Raw genomic sequence first — 21935 nt, 5'->3', positions numbered from 1 at the left:
AGCTTGCTTTCTTGCATCATGTGCCTCGACTAATGCTAACAGTTCTTTTTAAAAATTTTTAAATGTCAATTCATTTATAGCTAGTAGGAAGAGTAACCATTCTGTTACTGTATGTTAAACATCATTCCTTTTCCACCCTGTAACTACAGTATTTTGAATGAAATTATATTTAACTTCTTTCCTAGGGTGCTACTGGTCAGTGGAATGCTGGAGGAATGATGGCTGGACCTTTTCCTCAGCAACCTCCATCTACAGGAATGATGCCACAACAGTCATTTGGGGTAAGCAGTTAATAACAAAATTTTATTGCACTTGAAATATAGGATATTATATGCTTAAAAATATGTTGGCCAAATTGCATGGAAATGTTTTCATTAATGAGGGCTGTTCAATAAACAGTGAGGCAGTTATTTTGAAAGCTGCCTACTTTAAATTACAGTTAATTTAACCAAGTTTTGGTTTACTTTTTCATCCATGTCACTTTATAGAACTATATTGCATGTTATTTAAATCAATAAGACTGGCCTCGAAGTTGCTAGCATGTCTTCTGTTTTCATGGCATTATGTATTGTTCCTGAAACTGACTCATTGCCTCCACCATTTTGGGAGACAATTTATTCCAATATTTTGACAATCCACTGCCCATAGGTGAGTGTCATGAGATCCAATCTTATGTTATTCCTTTAGATTTTATATTTGGGTTCCGTGGTTCATGTTTCACCTATGAGGAAGAGCAGCCCTTTCTTATTCATTTTACTCAGTCACTTCAATGCTTTATACACCTCAATTAGGTTTCCCTTTAGGTGTCTAGTTATCAAACTTTGCAGTCCACATCTTCTAAGCTAATTCTTTGATGCAGAGGAAGCAATGTTTATTTATTAGAAGTAAGTGTAATCTCTAATAGCAATGTGACCTTGGCTAGAAACTAGTGTCATCAAAGAGAAGTTGATTCTTTTGTGAGAAATGAAATGGCTGAGTTTTAAAAGGATTGAAGGTTAATTCAATTACTTTTGCCACAGTGGAGAATTACTTAGAGAATCAACTTCTGTATTATATGAAGAGGCATTCTACAGAAGTATTTCAATTTTGTAGAGGATCTCTCTCAGTAGATCAAGGTATTTAAGAGATTGAAAGGCTTATGTAAATTAGCTTATCTTGTTTTGTGGCTCAAACTAGAGGGCCTGCACTTAAATTGAGAAAGGATAGCTGTAAACAAGATGTAAGAATTTTTTTTTAAACCAAAGGATTATTAACTGTCTGAATAAATCACTACCTAACATTTAAAAATGGATTGAACAGATACTTGATGTAAACCAGGTGATTTTAAGACTGTTGCTGAATAAGTCAAACTTCCTTGTGTCAGTTAATTTTTATTATTACTAAGGCTTTGATTAAAAGGAAAGCATAGTAAAGTAAAGCAGACAGTCCATTGGTGATCCATTGTATCAACTTCTGTATAAATATTTTTTTCTGAAATATAATGTTTAGAATCACAAGAATGTTGAAATGTTTAAAATTAATTTCTCTAAGCTATAGTTCTCAAAAAAAAATTTTTGCTCCCTACTTCTAAGTGGAAAGCATTCAACGAATTAATCATGCAAGCTACTAAAAGGTTCATATCTATTAAGAAATATTGTTCAAAGTTTAGGCCTAAATGGTTGTCGAATGAACTGAGACTTGTGGCAGAGAAGAAAAATGCATGGATGCATATAAATTATCAGGTGACACAGAAGCCTATGGCAGATATAATCTATAATCAAGATTACAAACCTATGGCAGATAGTCTGTAATCAAGTTACAAAGGAGGTTACAGGCGAAGGCAGATTTTGAGAAATCTTTGGCAAAGGATGCTGAGAAAAACAGCAAGGATTTCTTTCATTATATAAACTCTAAAATGAAGGGGATGAATCTGATTGGTCCACTTGATATCGATGGTTTGACTGTTGACGATGCTGCTGCTCAGATAGCAAACAAACTGAATGAGTATTTTGCATCTACATTAACACATGAGGAGTTAAGATTTGAAAATGCAGGTTATCAAATTGTAGCAGGGTGCTTAATGATTTTGTAATAACTGAGAGCAAAGTGGAGAAATCGTTGACGTTAAACATAAGAAAGGCACCTGGGGTGGATGGGATCTATCCAGTTATATTAAAGGAAGTAAGCAAACACTTAGTCATAATTATGCGAGCATCCTTGGACTCAGGGGAGGTCCCCACAGACTGGAGATGTGCAAATGTATCCCCATTTCACAAAGGGGGATTGAAGGGTGACACAAGTAATTACAGACCAGTTAGTTTAACTTCTGTTCTGGGTAAAATAATGGAGTCACTGGTTAAAGATGCATTGCAGGATCATCTAGACAAGACTGCAGCAATAATTTAGACACAGCATGGGTTTCTGAAAGGAAAGTCTTGTCTGACAAATTTGATTGGATATTATGTGGTTACAAAGGAACTGGATGCAAAAAATAATTTTGATATCATATACTTGGATTTCAGGAAAGCTTTTGACACTGTGCATGGAAGACTACTGTACAAATTGGAGCAGAATGGTATTAAGGGTAAGTTGATACAATGGATAAAAGGATGGTTGAGTGGGAGAAGACATAGGGTGGTAATCAATGGGCACTGCTCTTTGTGGACTAATGTTATTGGTGTAGTCCCGCAGGATTTGGTGTTGGGTCCACTGTTTTGTATATTTATCAATGATATTGATGAATGTATATCATATTTAGTATCGCAGTTTGCAGTTGATAGAGGTTGGCAGGGTTGTTAATGACAGTAATGGCAGTGTGCTACTGCAACAGGATCTAGAAAATTTGGGAAGATGGGCTGAGAAGTGGCAACTGAAGTTTAATGTTGACAAATGCAAAGTACTGCATATGGGTAGAAGTAACCCCAGAGGAATGTACCAACTGTGTGGTACTACACTTAAGGTGGTATAAAATGAAAAAGACCTGGGAGTAATTGTGCAGTCAAATATGAAGTTTTCTGAGCAGTGCAGACAGGCTGCCAGGGCAGGTCATGGGGTTTTCTCAATGATATACAGGAATTTTGCTAGCAGGGAAAAGGAGGTGATTGTCCCTCTGTATAAGGCAGTGGTCAGACCACACCTTGAGTACTGAGTACAGATCTGGAGACCTCATTTTAGGACGGATTTTGAAATGTTTTGAAAAGTTTTGATTTGCTTGAGCTTGTACGGAGAAGGGCAACAAGATTGTGAGGGGATTGAAGGGATCGGATCCTCTTACCAAGAGAGACTTATGTTTTGCAAATTGCAGCAACTGGAGACTAGGCATCTGCAAGATGATCTGATTGAAGTGGATAAGGCCTTGAATGGGTTAAGCACGCTGAATTCCGATAGGATTCTTCCACTTGTTCAGCTTACGAACCGGGGGGGGGGGGATTAATTCAGATTGAGGAAAGAGATGTAAATAGATGTGTGGAAATTTGCCTTTAGCCAGTGGGTGGTTAATTGCTGGAACAAACTTCCATTTGTTGTTGTGGTAGTTGATAGGTTAAATAAATTTAAGGAGGAACTGGACAAACATTTAGAGGAAATGGTTGTGTGAATTTTTTTTTTTTTTTGTTTGATGCTGCATAAGCTCATACATTTGCTTTCTTGCATCACATGCTACTACTACTTTTCACTGCTTTTTTACTGTTGCTCCATCAGAACTTTTTTTTTTGTAGTGATTTTATGAATAGCAGCAAATCTTAGTATAACAAACTTTAGATAAGTCACATACAAGCTGCGGAATAGCTTATTCAAAGTTTATGGTTGTACATTTTCTCAAAAGTAAGTGTGCAATGAATTTGATGTTATGCATGGAGACTTTTCTATACATAGAAAAGTCTCCATGCTATGCTGTTTTCTATAGTCTGTTCTTTGAATGCTTGTACATTTTGTGTTCAAACATTCTTCAGCCACAGTTAATCTTTGTATGGTTAATTTCATATCAAAAGTGGGTTTTTTTGATAAAATATAAATTTAAATGGTATACTTGATAATTGTATATTTTCATATTAACTATACTGAAAATAAGAACCAAATATTTTTAGTAACAGCAACCTTGTTTTGGGAAATGCGAAATCTTGATTAATCTCACTTCTGATGCCTAGCAATACAAAGTGGAAAAATAAAAGCTGAAGCCAAAGTTCTGTGGAAAATTAACAGAGAAGCTGGTGTGTAGTGTATTTTTTACAATAAACATGGTACATAAACATGTTTTTATGCCTGAACTTTGTTAATTAAAAATAGTGCAGATGGAAAGTAAGACCATATTAGAGAAATAATGAAATTCACATTAAATTTAATTTTAATAGACAGTTCTGGTGTTCTAGTACAGTCAGCCTCTGATTTATATTGTTCCAAATTGTTGTTTCAGTATAACATTGATTTTAAATTCTAAATTTAAAAACTTTCACTTCATCAAGAAGTGTAGCGATAAAATCTCAACAGGGCCTTGCTTGTTTTTGACAGTGCACTTGGCCATCCTGTTGACATTGAAGATGCCTATGATAAGGTTGGTCTAATGTCAACAAATGACCTCTTTGCTGTAGCTGAGGGACCAAGGGGTGAAGCAACATTCAAAGCCTATTATTCCTGGTGAGACAGAAGGTCCAGCCATCAGCTCAAAAATACGGGAGGGGATATGATATTAAGAAGCCTGTAGATATTGATGTGGGAGGAAGTAACTCAAGCTACAATGATTGTGTGGTAAAATATATGGATGGAGTGTTTGATGTTCAGGGAATTGCCAAATGAGATTCTTCAACCAAGTGGGTATAAGTAACATGTTGAAAGTGCATGATACAGAATGGACTAACAAGTATATGATTGAGTTAGAGTAACAAAGGGTAAGAATGCAAAAGGAAGAGTGCAATGCATACAGCACTGATAAAGTAGGGTGTGACACAAAGGATGTTTTGAAACTTTGAGAGAGGAAATATACTTTTTGCAAACGATCTAAAACATGGAAAAAAGCAGCAAGATCATTTGAGCATTGAGTGATCCTTTTGCACTGCTATAATGAACTGTATCAGGAGAAGATGTGAAGTTCTGTTTTTGACTTTTTAAAACAGAATAATTTAGTGTGACTGTAAATATTTACAATATAAATATTTTGGTCCTTGAGGCTGTCACAAACATTCTCTCAGATATGCCAGACAAGTGGTGCTTTCTAATTGGTAGTCTAAAATGCTGATGGAACTGATATTCGGGGGATAATTAAGTCAAGTGGATCCAATTTCGGAGAAGTCAGAATGATCTGTGACAACCAAATCCTCTGCTTGCATCTTCACAATAGTGGGACTGTTAGTAAGCCTGGGTATAACCCCATATGACCACCCAGGTGTGAAGCAATGTAAGTAGGGGTCGAAGTGTGGTGCCCACACCCCACAGAGGATTACCACCCCTCAGTGTTACCAGGCAATACTAGGTGGCAGATGACTCGTCAACTGGTGCAGCACCACCACTTTGGTTGCACCACTTCAAGCCTCCAATAAGCAATCTCCAGAACTAAGTTCTGGTCAGCCCCCCCCCCATCTTTTCCAGCATGCAATATGATTGATGTCTTTTGAGGTTATGATGAACACTATGGCAAGATCCAAACTTCCTTACATTTCGAGGGTACAGCTCAAATGATTTGCAGGCTGGCTGCTAGTTAGTACACTGGACCAAACCTATTGGTAACTCTAGGAGGCTTCCTGATCAGCTAGTGTATCATCTTGCTGCCTCTGTTCTGCCAGATAATGACTGGAGGGAATCAGTAGTGTATGGGAGCATTGCCGAGGCCACGTTATGTCAAAGATCTGATTATATTCTTACCATGTGTAGTTGATTTCACAAATATACATGGTCTCAGTTCTAATCTGTGATGTCCATTGCCACTTAGTCTGCCAAACCCCAGGTACTTTTTCTGACAGAATCTCGGTTATCGGTTGATTCAACTACTGCTCATCTGAGTTGCCCGAAATATTTGCTGTATGACTCCTTTCACCTCAAAGGTGGTACTTGGGCATATGTCCATTCCAATATTCCATGTCAGAATTTGTAATTAGTTGTTATTTTGGTTTTTAGGAGCATTAGCAACTAAGGCCATATTGCTCCGGGATATGCGGTGGTCATTCCTTGGCCTTTCCGCATCCTCCGTATTTGGTGGTGACGGGCTTGAACCCCAGTCTAATCAAGAAGCGTGTGCTACGCACTGCTGCTCCTTCCCACCTGGCCACGGAGGCGCTGCTTTGTAATTTGGAATCTCCTCTTTTCAATCTTCTCTGGCTTAAAATCTCTCTCCCTCATTCTGTCAAATTCATCTGTTGTCTCTACTGTTCTCCCAAGTCCACTAATCACTTGGAACTCTGATTTCCTCTCTTTGCAATTTGTTTTTTTCCAGTCCAACTTTCCTAACAGTGAGGTAATTTTCCTTGGTGATTTTAATGTTCACAACTCCAGCTGGCTTCCGTTTTCTAGTCACACAGACCCAGCTGGTCGAGATGCTGAGGCATTTTGCAATTAAATGAGTTCACACAGATTGTTCATTTACCTACCAGAATACTGGACAATCATAACCATACAGCCAACACCAATAACCCTTCTAAGTGTATGGTCAAAGTGGGTGGTCCTTTAGGCACCTCAGATCATAACTTGGTGATTCTCTTCTCCAATGGAACCTTTATCTCATGGCTATTCTCAACTTGGTGTGTTATTTGGCATTACAAGAATGCAAAATGGGATGACATTTTAGATTTCTTTTCCTTGGTTAGATTACTGTTTCAAAACTTCTGATGTCACCGTTTGCTCAGATTGTGTTAGTGAAAATTATACATGTAGGAATGGATTCCTGTATTCCACACTCCACCTTAATCTCGTCCTTTATCCAAACCTTGATTTTCCAATGAATGTCCTAAGGTTGTTCAAGAGAAGAATGTTGCATATCGTAATTGGCTTTTTTCCAATTCTTCAGTTTCATTTTTTGCCTACACCAGAGCTCACAACAATTGTAAAGCAGTTATTAATCAGTCCAAACTAGATTTTGAACAGGCTAAGGGTAGAAAACATGCTTCTTGCCCTGATGGTAGCAGAGCATTCTGGTCTCTTGCCAAATCTATTGGCCATAATGTTTGTCTATCTCTGCTCCCACCTCTGTCAAAACCAGTTGGTTCTATTGTCACTTCAGCCAAGGACCTGCTAGTATCCCATTTTCCTTCCAACTTGTGTATTAATGATCTTGGTAAAACACCTCCCACTGTTCCGAGCATGCTCCATTCAATTCGAGCATGCTCCATTCCATAAAGCCTTGAATGGTTTGAGCATGCTCAATGCTGATGGGATTCTTCCTCTTGCTCAGAATAATCACCTGAGAGGGCATAAATTCAAATTGAGAAAGGACAGATGTAGGATAGACGTGAGGAAATTTGCCTTTAGCCAGCGGGTGGTTGGTTGGTGGAATAGACTTCCATCCCTTGTCATGGAAGTTGATAGCCTAAATAAGTTTAAGGCTCAGCTGGACAGGTATTTCGAACGAACAGAGGGGTGAAGTGGAAGTGGTTATTTTTTATTTATTTATTTCTTTTTTTTTTTTGGCTGATGCTGCATAAGCTTGCTTTCTTGCATCAAATGCCCCTACTAATGCTAATGCCTCCTGTAGTCTTCTCTCAAAAGGATGTCAGGAGGATTTTGACAAATCTTGTTGCTAAGAAAGCTCCAGGTCCTGATATTATTTCTCCACTTGTTCTCAAAACCTGTGCTCCTGAACTTACTGCTGTTCTTTGCTGCCTTTTTTCACTTACTTATTCCAAAGGTGTTTTTCCTTCTGCTTGGAAATTTGCTCATATCGTGTCAGTTCCTAAAAAGGGTGACAAATCCCTCCCATCCAATTATTGTCCCATTGCAATTACTTTTGCTCTTTCTAAAGTAAGAGTAGAAGTAGCTGACAGTTAATTCTTAAACTATCTAGAAACTTTCCATCTGATCAATGATTGCCAGTATGGATTCCATCAGTGTCGATCCACTGGTGATATTCTGGATTATGTTACCCATTTATGGACAACTTCAATGAAAACGTTTGGCAAAACTTAAGCAATTGCTCTTGACATCTCAAAGGCTTTCGATTGTGTTTGGCATAAAGGTCTTCTAAACAAGCTTCCATCTTATGGTTTGCCAACTGTTTTTTTGTAATTGGTTATCCAGTTTTCTCTCTGATCACGTACTCAGGATGACGGTAGATGGCTCTGTCTTCTAATTTCTCTACCAATGCTGGTGTCCCACAAGGTTCAGTTCTTTCCCCCACTCTTTTCCTCTTGTATATTAATGACCTTCCAGTGACCAGAAATCCTATCCATAGTTTAGCTGACAGTAGCACATTGCATTCCACTTTCCAGTTTGAGAAACCTTGCCCTGCTCAATCAGCTTCAACTTCTCGAATATCCGCTACCAATTCCTTAAATGCTGATTTTCAGGTAATGCTCCAGTGGGGGAAAGAACTTAATTGATTTCAATCCTTCTAAAACTCAGTCCTGTCTTATATCTCACAAAAAAAGATTCTTCTGCTCCTATGCTTATCTTTGGTGACACTCAGATTTCTAGGCAAGATGATATTTCTTTTGGGGATTATCCTGATTTCTAATCTCTCTTGGCACAAGCACATTAAAAATATTGCTTCCTGTGCATCTAAAAAACTTGGTTTTCTCTTTTGCTCTCAGTGTTACTTTCCTTCCAAACTGCTGTTCACTCTGTACAAATCTCAAATCCACCCTACCATGGAATTCTGTTCCCACATCTGGGGTTTCTCCCCCCAAAACCTCTCTCAGGCTTCTAGATTCTATTCAGAAGAGGGCAGTTAGGTTAATTGACTCATCTCTAACAGTGTCTCTCCACTTTCTGTCTCAGACATTCTGTTTCTGCTGCATGCCTTTTCTACAGATACTTCCATGGGCATAATTCTGAATTCCCTTCTATAATTCTTGCTCTTTCAAAACAGTCCAAACATGTGCCGCCACCAGCCAACATCCAATTACTGTCAACCTCGAGGGCTTCCATCTGGTGAGTATGGGCTTGGCACACCCAGGGTCCCGAGCTGGATATCATCATTCTTCTCTTTCTTGGTGATTCCCATCTACTTTTGTCTCTCTCTCTCTCTCTCTCTCTCTCTCTCTCTCTCTCTCTCTCTCTCTCTCTCTCTCTCTCTCTCTCTCTGTGTGTGTGTCAGGGTAGCTCGGGAACTTTTTTTTTTTTTTTTTCCTGGTGCAGCATAAGCCTCAGGCTTCCTTGCACCATATGACTAATAATAAACTTCAAACTTACAGAATCAACTTCATCTTCCTTGTTTATTCATTCCGCTGCCATTTTCTGGAACAACCTTCCTTCATATGTATTTCCTGAAAATTGCAGTCTGCATAAGTTTGTCTAATGTCAACAGATATCTTCTTTCATCTTCTCAACCTCCCACCTATGCGCGGTACTGAGTACTATAAATTCTAATACATTTCGTGTCTGGGGTTTTCATTAAAAAAAAAAAAAAAAAATTTGCATGTACAGTACAACACACATGTGAAACAGAAAATGGCACTTGTCTGTTAAAATACTGCCAGTGTAAGTTAAAGTCTAACATAACCTAACCTATGTATATTTACTTTTCCTAGTTTGTATGCAAGTTTAATGGTGATGATGGTTGTACCTCTAGGGTGGTAAGATAATAGGCAGGTATGCAAAGCAGTAAAAGAGATTTTATTTTTAATGAATATTTAAGCAAAGCTTAATTTAACTTGGCAAATCAAAAGATCATGGTACATGCCTCCCTCTTTATAATATATAAGTGTACATAAAACAAAAAAAAAAAATAGGTATTCATTGATCCAGATGTAAATCAGAAACTACCTGTATACCAGGGTGCCTGTTATAGAGGTAAATGAGGGGAAAAATATACATGCCTACTTGAATTTTCTTTATTTCAAAATTCAATGTATAGTTACTTTTGGGATTCCATGCAGGCAGTAAAACTTATATGGTCTTGTGTTGCAAAATTTTTCTTCCATAGATTAGATAAGATTTCAGCCTCCATGGGTTAGATGTAGTTCCATTTTAAATTCATAAAAAAAAAAAAAAAAAAAAAATGAAAGCACTACCAATTTAAGATTCAGAAATAATTTTGTTGGAAATTTGGCAAATATTAATTTCATTTTAATTTTTAAATGGACTCTTTCTAAAAATGAAACAAGATTTTATAAAGCATCTAAACATGCGTTTGCTTAGACAAATGTCATTTTATTATTTTTAAATCTAGATGGGAGGAATGAGAGCCATGACTCCAGGTGTTAACATGGGAATGGGCATGAATATGTCAGGATCTCAACCAGTATCGCAGGCAGCTGCTATATATGGAAGTATGGCTTCTTCACAAACCATAATGCCTACAACTGCAGTACCACCAACACAGGTACCATCAGCAACAGTCAATGATCCTTTTGGAGCACTGTGAAAGGTATATTAATTGTTAATATTAAACATATTGCCTTCTGTATATAAAATTGAACAGTGTTTTCATATTGCATAGAAACATTTTTGATTTTTCTCATGCTAAGATACTGAGACATTTAATAATAAATTTAATTATCAATTTATATTGAAGTCCTTAAGAAAATATTCTTTATTTGAATGCTTAACATTTTGCAAAATTATAGTTTTAATAAAGCATTTTATTGATTTAAATTTATTTTAGTATGCTGTAGAGTGGTATTTGCTACATTGCTATTTGCAACTTTCCTTTTGTAACTTTGGCAAATTTAGATGTTAAACTAGAAATATCTATACCAATATCATTAACACTCACTGCCATCTATATTTCAAGAAAGGGCATTCTCTCTACTGGTAACATTATAATATTTCCCCTAGATTTTATTTGTGCATCATAGACCAGCAAACAATATTAGCAGTTTCTATCAGGACTTTACTGCTCATTCTTTGTACAATTACATATGTGATTTTAAATGCTAGATGTGGCCAATTAGACTATAAAATGAAACAAAACTGAAAATAGAAAAATAGTTTTAACTTAATATTTTGCAATACTCATGTAAACTGTTTATGAATATCTGTATTTTCTTACATGTTACTTGTTTCATGCATGCCATTGGTTCTTCATTCCCCTTCCTAGACACTAATTTGTCAACATACTTAACTTGATGGAACTTTCATGTTGAATGTATTGTAATATTTTTGTAATTATCTGAATTTTTTCTAGGATTAATATTATTTTGACAAGAAATTGTAGCCATAGTATTACTCAGAATAGCTTGGATTTTTGGTGGGGTGGGGTGGGGGAAGAGGGAATTGTTATTGGTGACCTGCCTGTAAATCATAACATTTGTTTGCATTTACTATGGAATACATATAAAACATTCTCTTGTTAATGGTAATACATCTCCATATGTTAAACTTAGGGAGGGTGAGTTAATTAGTTGTAACTTTAGCTCATCACATTGAGATTGAGTCTGTGAAGAAGAGAATTTCCTTGGAAAGTAACAAATACGAGGACTTGTCAGTTATTCAAGTGTCCAGCACTGTGCTAGGTGATTCTGTAGTGAAAGATAAGACAACAGTAATTCTAGATGGGACTTGATTTTTAGGGAAACTACAAATGCTCTATAATAAAGATAGATGAAACAGAAGCAGAGTGTCTGCTTTCCTGTTGCAATAATTTGTTACTGGAATGAATTTTTCCACCAGTGTTGTGGAGAGTATATGGTTATCCATTTGGGAATGTTGATATAAAGCAATGAATGGGCTTGGTCATGAAATGTAGATAGAAACGGCATTCTGAAGGGAAATGCAGCGTGGTTTTGTAAAGTGAAAATCTTGGGTAGTAACTTTGATAATCAGTTGCTTATCAGTTTGGATATACGAAATAATTTTGACATCATTTGGATTTTATCATTAGTAGAGGCATATGATGCAAGAAAGCAAGCTTATGCAGCATCAGCCAAAAAAAAAAAAAAAAAACCCATGCTGAGCCTTAAATTTATTTAGGCTATCAACAGAAGTCGTAGAAGACTTCTTCAAATGGAAAACATGAGTCCTGGAACGTATCGGTTACGTATGTTGGGGACTAAATGTATTTTTGGATTAACCAGGAAATCGATTATCCAGGATTTTTTTTTTTTTTTACCATCTATTCCGGAAAATTGAGTCTACTGTATATATGATATGGAAATTATTTTTTGTGTCCATTTCATTTGTGAGAGTCTCATTGTAACAAATCAAAAAAGTTAAGTATGATCTTGAATTATGTGAAGCTTGAAGTGGGAGCACCAGTGATAACTGCTTAAACAATAGTCTTAATGATTTTTTAAGCATTTTTGTTTTTTGCACTTCCTGTAATGTTAATGTAGGGTGTTTTTTTTTCAATGCACATAGGTCAATAGCTTCAGTTTTTTTTTTTTTTTTTTTTGTGTAGCTATGAACAAACTTTCTACAAAATGCATTGATCTCTTGTTGGGAGGCAGTTCACCAAGGTTTATCTTGGTATGACACTTCAAATGGAAAACCAGTACTTTTAAGGAAGAAATCGATATTTTTAATATATTAATATTTTAATGCATGCCATTACTGATATTAGCTATTATGGCACTATTTAGCATACCCTGACCCTGATAGTCACTAACCACCATACAAAGTTCAGTAATATATATGCGTGCACACAGAGGTAGTTCCCAACTTTGCTAGTTAATTTGTTCCTCGCACCCACTCATAAAGTGGGAATTTATTTCCCATAGATGTAATGTTAAAAACAGGGGTTACATTCTCAACAGTGAAATTTGACTGTAGTAATGTTAAGTAAACAATAGTTCATGCTTAAACAATTTTTTTTATCCAAAGAAATGAAAACATAGCCCTTAAAATCAAGCATATTATAATAATAAATTATGTCATACATGTGTTAAAGAACATTTATTTTTTCATCGACTAAATGCACAATCGTTGATGGTTCTGCACTCGGTTTGTTGGAAGCACAACGAGTAGTCTTCTTTGGAAATGCTTCAAGAGTTGTGTTTCCAAGACAGTCTTTTCTTTATAAATTTCATAGCATACATAAGCATTTTTTAAACCTGTAGCAAATTGTCTTTTGAGAGCACTTCTAGTTTGCTCAATTTGAATCTTGTGACTCAATCTCAACTGCTATTTCTGTATTAAAGCTTTGTCAAGCCCCTTGAGAGTGAAGGAACAAACAGGACTTTCAGCTGCTAAACCTTCTTCCTCAGCTTCACTTTTTTGTCATTTCAATGAGGTCTTCATTTGTGAACCTTCCATTGTGTACTTGAAACAGATCAGTGTTGTCAATTATTAGACACTTCAAGCTCCAGTTGGTTAGCAATATTTACAACTGCTTGTTTCATTTTGTATGATCTCTGTTGGTTCTTGAAATCCTTAGTTTATCAGTAAACTGATGACAGAGTTTATTCCATACACATTTCATGTTCTTCTCTGCAATTTTGTCCCACACATTTTGTTATTATGATTGCATCTAAAATATGGTATTTCCAAAATTCTTTAAGAGTTGAACATCCCTCCTTATCTCTGCCTGAACAAACAAATGCATGCACATTAGTATTATATTATATAGCTACATGTGTGGTTTGAAATGTCGTATTTATGAATGTTTGGCATTTATTTATTGCAATAAATGTTCATATTTTCGATTTTGTTGATACTTGAAAAAATAACTTGTAAACCTGGGTACTTGTAAAGTGGGAACTGCCTGTATATAACAAACTATTCCTCTACCTATACAATGGTATTCTATAGTATCATTGCCTGAGACTTCTACTTTGAATTAACTGGACAGGCATAAGCTTGAAGTGGGAGGCACCAGTTACTGCTTAAACAATAGTCTCATTGTTATTTAAAAAATTTATTTTTGCACTGTCTATAATATATTATAGTGTGTGTGTGTGTGTGTGTTTTTTTTAAAAACAGAAGGCAGCAAATACTGCCAAAACACTATATGGGTAGCGCATGCATTTCAAATAAGTACTAATGTATTAGTAGTGGAAAACGATTCAAGGAAGCAAGCTTTTTTTTAGCATTGGCCAAAAAAGAAGGGTAAAAAAGATGCACAAATTCACATCACCTGTCCATTTGCTCTAGTAATTTGTCTTGTTCTTTTTTAAGTTTACTCAATTCATCTATTTGCTGGCTGAAAGAAAATTTGTGTATGTCCGGCAACCATTCTTCCTCAATTTCAATTGATGTCCTCTTGTTTGTTATCTGAGCAAGAGTAAGGATGTCATCAACATTTAGCTTATTCAATCCATTCAAAGCCTTAAATACCTCATCCAGATTTCTCAGATGGATACTTTCCAGACAGTGCAATTTGCAGAACTGAGTTCTTTTGTGATAAGAGTACCTTTCTTTCCTGAAATGCAATTTCAGATCTGTATGTAGTACTCAAGATGTGACCTATCTGTTGCCTTATGGAGTGGATAATCATCTCTTTTATTCCTGCCTGCAAAATTTTTGTATATCATTGGCAAAACCCCATGAGCTGTCTTACTGCACAATTTCTCACTCCCTAGGTCATTTTCATTCCCCACTACCCTCAATGTGGTACCAGACAGTTGGTATGTTATTCTGGGATTACTGCTATCCAAATGCAGCACTTTGAATTTGTCTGTGTTAAACTTCAGTTGCCATTTCTCAGTCCATCTGCCTAATTTTTCAAGATCTTGTTACAGCAGCTTACCCTGATTCCTGTCATTAACCATCCTGCTAACCTTTGTATCAGCTGCAAACTTAGACATTAATCCTGATATGCCTTTGTGGGCATCATTAATAAATTTTGATAAACAACAATGGATCCAGTAGTGAGTTCTTGATGACTCCACTAATAACATTATTACAAAAAGAGCAGTGTCCATTGATAATCATTGTCTTCTCCCACTCAACCATCCCTTTATCCACAGCAATAACTTGCTCCTAATGCTATAATGCTCCAGTTTTTGTATAGCAGCCTTTCATATGTAACAGTATCAAAAGATTTCCTGAAATGTAAGAATATGATATCAAAATTATATTTTGCATCTAATTCCTTTGTTACTGCATCATATTATCCAATCAATTTGTCCAGACAAGATTGCCTCTTAATAAATCTATTTGGTAACTGCTGTATGACTGCATTCCTGTCTAGATGGTCCTGTACTACTTTAGCCAGTGACTCAGTTTTCCCTGTAACAGATGTCAAGATGTTACTGGTCTGTAATTTCTCACTTTTGCCTATTGATCTCACCCTTTGTGAACTGGAGAAGCATTTGCACATTTCCAGTGCATAGGAATCACCCCTGAATCTAATTATGCTCTCATAATAATGGTTAAAGGTTTGTTTTACCTCCTTTGCTGCCTCTTTTTAGTTATCACAAAATCATTTAGCTCTCTGTTAGAATTCGATATACTTCTGGCATCCACATCCCTAAAAATTATGTAGATGCATAATATCTATTCACTTTGCTCAGCAATTGAGCAGGATTATCAGTAGTTATACCATTCCTTCCTATCTAGAGGAGCTGGCCCATCATTGGGAATATCTTTAGACAATAACTTCTGAATCTCACTGACATATTTGAACATCTAGATGACAAACATATCGGTGACTACTTCCAGTAGGGATGGTGCCACTTCTCTCACATCCAGATCTTCAGTTGTAAAATCTGTTTTCACATATCAGCTAATTTTGAAGAAACTATCTGCCACGATCACTAGACTTGTTTTTGTCTTACTCTTTTCCTTGGGGTATATTTGGAGTGGGTTTACATAAATATCCTCACCAGTATCCAATATCTTCTACATTTGTTAAAGGACAACATTAGTTTGTTAATAGCATTGCCCAAATATGCTTAATCATATTTCATAGTATGTGTTACTTTATACTTATATGCCTGTCTGATATAGTGTCATCTTCAGCCTTTGAGTGCTTATTCATTTAATACTGACTTAATAAATCTCAATCTCTTAAGAGAGATATGAAAATTATAAATGTCATGACATTTGAAGTTTACATAGGTTAGTCACATTGGTTGCTTTTAATTTCATATTACGGTTTATTTTACTACATAAAGTAATATGATATTCTAGATTTATGGTAATGGTGTTAAGGGAGATTACAATCAGTTGAATCATATTTCCCAAAGACCCTTTGCCATGATGTGGAAGTGGAGTTATTTGATTCATTAGAATGTAATGGAAATTTTACTTCCAACTTAATTTTGTAATGAGATATCCATTAAGTATTTTGAAAAATACTTTCCAGGCAATTGTTTAAAAATGATTTGTTAAATAGTTATGAATAAAGCTTAGTCTGTTTGCTCATTATTTGAACATAGATTTTAATTACTTTAATTGAATATTTATTTTTTGTTTTCCATTTCTTACAAGTGACAATTTTTCTTTTTCTTTTTTAGATGCCTGTATTTTGTGCTGTTCCTTCAGAAGCTTGTGATCTGATGTGGAATGAAAGATAAAGCTTATTTTCTGTGTTATTAAAACTTGTGTGACTTGATACAAAGGAAATGTAAATTTGAGATGTGTAAACAAATGGAAAATTATCATATACTTCCCTCTTCCAAAGCAGATATTTTTGTTCAGAGTTGTGCAACACGTACTCATTCTCTTAGTTGTTTATACTAACATTTGAAAATCCATCCGTCAGAAGTGTTATATGCAACTAGCTTTGCTGTACAATTTCTTTTAATCTTTTTTTCTTGCCCCTGCCCCCCAAAAAAACTGTACTTGAATCTTAAATCTGTGAACTCATAAGTAACCTACTCGATTATCCCAGTGTATTCACATGCCCACACGTATTTACATGTGTATGCTTGTGGACAAATGCGAGATGGGTGTGAAAGCATGTGTTGACAGACCACTTGTACTTCATCCATTGTGTAAGTAAGTGTGTACAAATTCTCTTTGTCCTTAATCATGTTATGGTAACATCCACAGACAGCTGAGAAAGAATATAGGCATAAGATTGTATAAATTATGAACTAATTTAGCCTTTGAAAGTTATATGGTGTACATGATTTGATTACTAGGTCACACAGTTCTCCATATCTCAGTTCGGCTGTCTGTGGGGGCTACTTCACCTGTTGTAATTGTTCTGAGTGTAAGAGAGGGAAAAAATATTTATGCCTTAGTCATTGTTAATTTGTAAAGAACTCTGTACTACTTTTATAGCATTTAGAAAATGTACAAAGATATACATGATTATTTTTGCTCTGTTACATTGCATGTAAGGGTTTTGTTGATCAAAGAAGCTATTGTATGTATGAAAAAGACAAAGGGGGAAAAATTTGACAGTTTTCCTTATTAGGTAACTGTAGCCAAAGCACATTCCAACTCTGGTTTGCCAAACTAGTATTTGTGTTGTACGGTGTAGGAGGAGCAGTTTCCTTCTCCTCATCATCATGTATTTGTCCTTTTAGAGCAATACTGAGAAATTTCAAAGTGGAGTCTCCATATTACCATTTAATGTCAAGTGGTAGTGTTCCACGCACCAAAACAGCATCAGAAATCATAATAAAACATTGTCGTGCTATATACGTGTCTGGGTCTAATTTCAGTATTGACTAAATTTCATGTTCATTTTGTTAAATAAATAAACCTACATGTATAATAAAAAAAACTTTTTCTTGTGCATTTGTAAGTTTTCATCTAAATTATGCTTAATATAAGCTGTAAAAAGAACTGCAAAAAATTGCAAATAGCCCAGTTTGTATTGCTCTAAAAACTGCAAGTGCTGGATTTAATCTGGTACAGAAATCTGTTATAGGTTTATTTTGGTGCAGTCCTTATATGATTTGGTTTTTAAAAACATCCTTAGTTATTTTAATGTCCAAGCTTCTTTTTAACAAAAAGATGCTGCACTGCCTTCAAGTAGCACTAAAAATTTCAGATTTAAATACCAGGAACACTAAAAAAAAAAAAAAATTAATATTTCCTTGGGAGGAAATTGAATACTAGAGGTTTTTTTTTTACTTCTACCTCCTCTTAAAAAAAGACACCTCTAACACTGTCCTAAAGAAAGTTCTAAATCACACGCTACAAACCACTAAAATTAATCTACATAAAAAGAGATGTAATGAATAATATGATTAAAGAGGAATGATATAGTTTTTCTTTAAGGGAAAAAAGTATAGAAGATTTATATTAAATCATGTATAGTAACATCTGCTAGAATTGAATTGCATTGCGAAAAAATACCCCTTGTGTGTAGTACAGTTGGTAGAATCACTGTCCTCCCCATGCTGGATGGAAAAGACCTGAGTTAGTTGGTCTCAGGAGAGGGTAGCATGGTTTTTCTCCCAGCCAACAGATAATCAACCTTAGAACACACAATTTACAGACAATATACATGGAGCAATATGGTCTTAGTTGCTGATACTCCTAAAACCCAATAACAGCAGCAGTATTAAGAACAGAGTTAAAATGTTTGGAGTGGAAGCTTTGTTTAAAATGCATTTTGGCTCATTTTTAAAATGTCTGCAGTGAGAGATTCTTTACCAGTAATTTTTAGCTCTTTTCTCAATTCCACCCCCCCCCCCCCAGCTATTCAGCCCAGATGACTGGTTTCAAAACAAACGATAAATGTTACTTTAGTACTTACATTATGGAGAGTTGGTTATTTGTGATCAGTTTAACAAATTCACACTATAGAAACTTCTGCGGTTCAGTTTTTTCCCTCCTTTACTTTTTTGAAGTTTAAGAATTGGAGAGTTCAAGTTTTTAACAGTTCGGTTTTAAATTATACTGTAATCCAAAAGTTATAACCATGCTTTTTTTATATTTTAAATATAATTTCATAAATTTTTATATGAAATTTGACAGAACTTATTTTAAACTCTGGATCATGCAAATCGGGCAAGTTATAAAAGTGTTGTACAACAGCACCAGTTTCATTTCTAACAACACACTGTACAGAGTGCATAGAAGTTTTCTCTTTCTGTGGAATATAGTGTAAAGTTCAGAGTGCTGGATGGCTGCTGGCAGGACAGCTGCATGCTGGTGGTCGCTTTCGATAGGCTAAGAATGGAAATTTCAAAGTTATAGTTAACAGTATTAGAAGACTGGTATTTCAAGGGCAAGTCTAATGTTAGCCAAGAGTTGCTTTACCACTGCCACCTCTCAAATTGTAATGCTTTTCCAGTGAGCCACTTTATTTATTCTCTATTAATTTCAGGAGGTCGTTTGACCACCACCCCTGCTGTTTTTAAATTTTCTCACTCATAGTGCCCCCATCTTCACAATGTCTGTATTCTTTGTGGTGCTATCCATGTAACTTTGAGCACATAGGTTTCTTTCTAGCACATCTATATATAGCCATCCCCTTTATTTACAGTAATAGTACTTTCAATCTTTATACACACTGTCCAGTGAAAACATTATGGCCACCTACCTAATAGTGTTCTCTTGTTGCCCGTACCATCACCACATGGTGATGGTATGGGCAACAAGATGCCCACTCCTGCAACATTCAAAGGTCTATATAAAGTCCATGAAGTATGTTGTACCATGTTGCCAGGATTGTATCCCATAACCCAAAGTACTACTTTGACTGCTGAATTTGTGGGATGTGAAACCAACAGAACATCTCCAGGATTATATAGATCAAAAGATTCAGCATTTGGATCCTCCACCACAGATGCCCGCCTCTGTAGCCAGGTGGGAAGGAGCAGCAGTGCGTAGCACACGCTTCTTGATTAGACCGGGGTTCGAGCCTATCACCACTAAATACAGAGGATGCGGAAAGGTCAGGGAATGACCACCACATATCCCTGAGCAATATGGCCTTAGTTGCTAATGCTCCTAAAAACTAAACAACAAACAATCCACCACAGACTACCTCACAGGTGGAGGATCCAAATGCCGATTCTTTTGATCTGTGTAATCCTGGAGATGTTCTGTTGGTTTCACGTCCCACAAATTCAGCAGTCAAAGTAGTACTTTCAAATCACTTTCTTGTTCAGTGAACTTTGCTGAAACTGTACTGGCAAGAAGACAGCATGCATTATCCTGCTGAACCATGTGCCATCCAGGTAGACAGTCACCTTGAAGGGATGTACCTGATCAGCCATAATGGATAGGAAGTTTTTAGCATTCGGTAGTCTAGCGGTACTTAGGATCAGAGAGATTCCTAGGAAAACATCTCCATAGCATGCACTCATTTTTGTTGGACCATGACATTGGAGTGATTTCTCTCCACAGTTTGTTGCATTGCCATCCATCCATCTACAATCCACATGATGTTGCAGGAAATGTAATTCATCAGAAAAGAACTTTTTACAGTTGCCAATGATGCAATTCAGGTGATGCAAAATTTTAGGCATCATTGGTGATGGATAGCCATAAGCATAGGTAACTATGGAGGAAGTTTCGTTGGGTCACAAACACCATGTTATCCCCTGTTTGTTTCAAGTCCACAGTCAGCCATTCCACCATTTTCTATTTATTAACCCACACAAGGTGGGACAGTTTGTTCATGACCTACGTTCATGACCATCATTGAGGCATCGGCCTCTTGTTTCTGTGTCCACTCTTGGAATACCTTAACTACAGCACTCCACGAACAGCCCACAGTTTCTGTAATACTGCCACTCTCCAACTACATGACAATCATCCCTCTTTTGAAGTCTGTCAAATCATGCCCTTGACCATATTGAGTACTTCATATGGACTGCATGCCATGAACCTGCAGTATCACATTTACTTGGTTCTCATTGCAAAACGTGTCCACCAGGTGGGGAGAAATGGCAGGTTGCTGATACATGGGGATGGTCATAATGTTTTGACTGGATAGTGTATACGATGAAATTAAGAAAGCTTCCATAAATTATTAAATAAAAGTGTATGAATAGATAATTGGTTGCATATGTGTCACCCTTATAGTTGGTATAGTATTTAAGTAACTTAATGACAGATCAGGTAAAAGAACAAGAAATTTATAAGTTAGTACTTAAGGAATAGATTTCAGACCAATCACTCGTGTGCAGTGACAAAAAACTTATTGCAATTTTTAGGAATTATGTATGTTGGGAGGTTTTTCCAGAAAATGGAAGTTGAAGGAATAAATGAGGAAGAAGAAAAGTTGGTTCTGTGAATTTGAAGTTGGACAGCAAAAGGATGCTGATGGTTTTAGCTTATGTTTGGACTGGTTTGGAAGAGAGTGGGGGAATTATAAAGCCAGATCAGAAGAACAGTGCCCATGGAAGAATAAAGGCATGCAGCAGGAACAGAATGTGTATGAGACAATGCAGAGACTAAGATGGGTCATTAATTAACCTAACAGTTTTCTTTTTAATGTAGTTTAGAAGCCTGAGGTTTTGGGGTTACTGCTTGAAATGTGGGAACGGTATAAACAAATATTTATTCAAAGAAATTAGCATTGTTCCACATTTGATAGTAATGACTGTTTCAGTGTGTGTTGGAAGGATAATTTCTTGAAGAAAGCTGTAATATTGTTACTTTTGGCCTTTTATGCATTCATAGAATGAGTACAGAGAAGGGCAACATGATTAGTGAATTTAACAGAGGGTTGCCCTTACAAAAAAAAAGCTTAAGTTCTGCAAATTACAGTGCCTGGAGATTAGGCACCTGTGAGGTGATCTGATTGATGTGTACAAGGCCTTGAATAGTTTGAGCAAGCCCAATGCTGATAGGATTCTTCCTCTTGCCCAGATTAATTGCCTGAGAGGACAAATTCAAATTTAGGAATGACAGTTGTAGAATTGATGTACGGAAATTTGCCTTTAGTCAGCGTGTGGTTGATTGCTGGAACAAACTTCCATCTGTTGTTGAAGTTGACAGCTTGAATAAATTCAAGGCAGAACTAGACAAGCATTTGGAATAAATGGAAGGGGTTTTTTCTTGCATCATATGCCTCTACTAAT

General features: G+C 36.2%; 1 protein-coding gene across 6 annotated transcripts in view; it reads left to right on the top strand.

Moving 5' to 3' along the window:
- The window catches only part of LOC150081248 (phosphatidylinositol-binding clathrin assembly protein LAP-like), a 325729-nt gene extending 308142 nt beyond the window's left edge, over nucleotides 1-17587 (top strand). For all 6 annotated transcript variants that reach the window (XM_090379536.1, XM_090379532.1, XM_090379535.1 and 3 more), the window contains 3 exons: nucleotides 186-281; nucleotides 10289-10486; nucleotides 16455-17587. In XM_090379536.1, the coding sequence (XP_090235662.1) occupies nucleotides 186-281; nucleotides 10289-10483 (291 nt within the window). In that variant the 3' untranslated portion in view covers nucleotides 10484-10486; nucleotides 16455-17587. The remainder of the gene's footprint in view (nucleotides 1-185; nucleotides 282-10288; nucleotides 10487-16454) is intronic.
- Nucleotides 17588-21935: the final 4348 nt, after the last annotated feature.

This window comes from Mastigoproctus giganteus, chromosome 8 (genome assembly GCF_048544385.1).
Source record: "Mastigoproctus giganteus isolate SK-2022 chromosome 8, ASM4854438v1, whole genome shotgun sequence".
Lineage (NCBI taxonomy): Eukaryota > Metazoa > Arthropoda > Arachnida > Uropygi > Thelyphonidae > Mastigoproctus > Mastigoproctus giganteus.
Note: the sequence above shows the minus strand (reverse complement) of the source record. Positions and strands in the feature narration are given on the sequence as shown.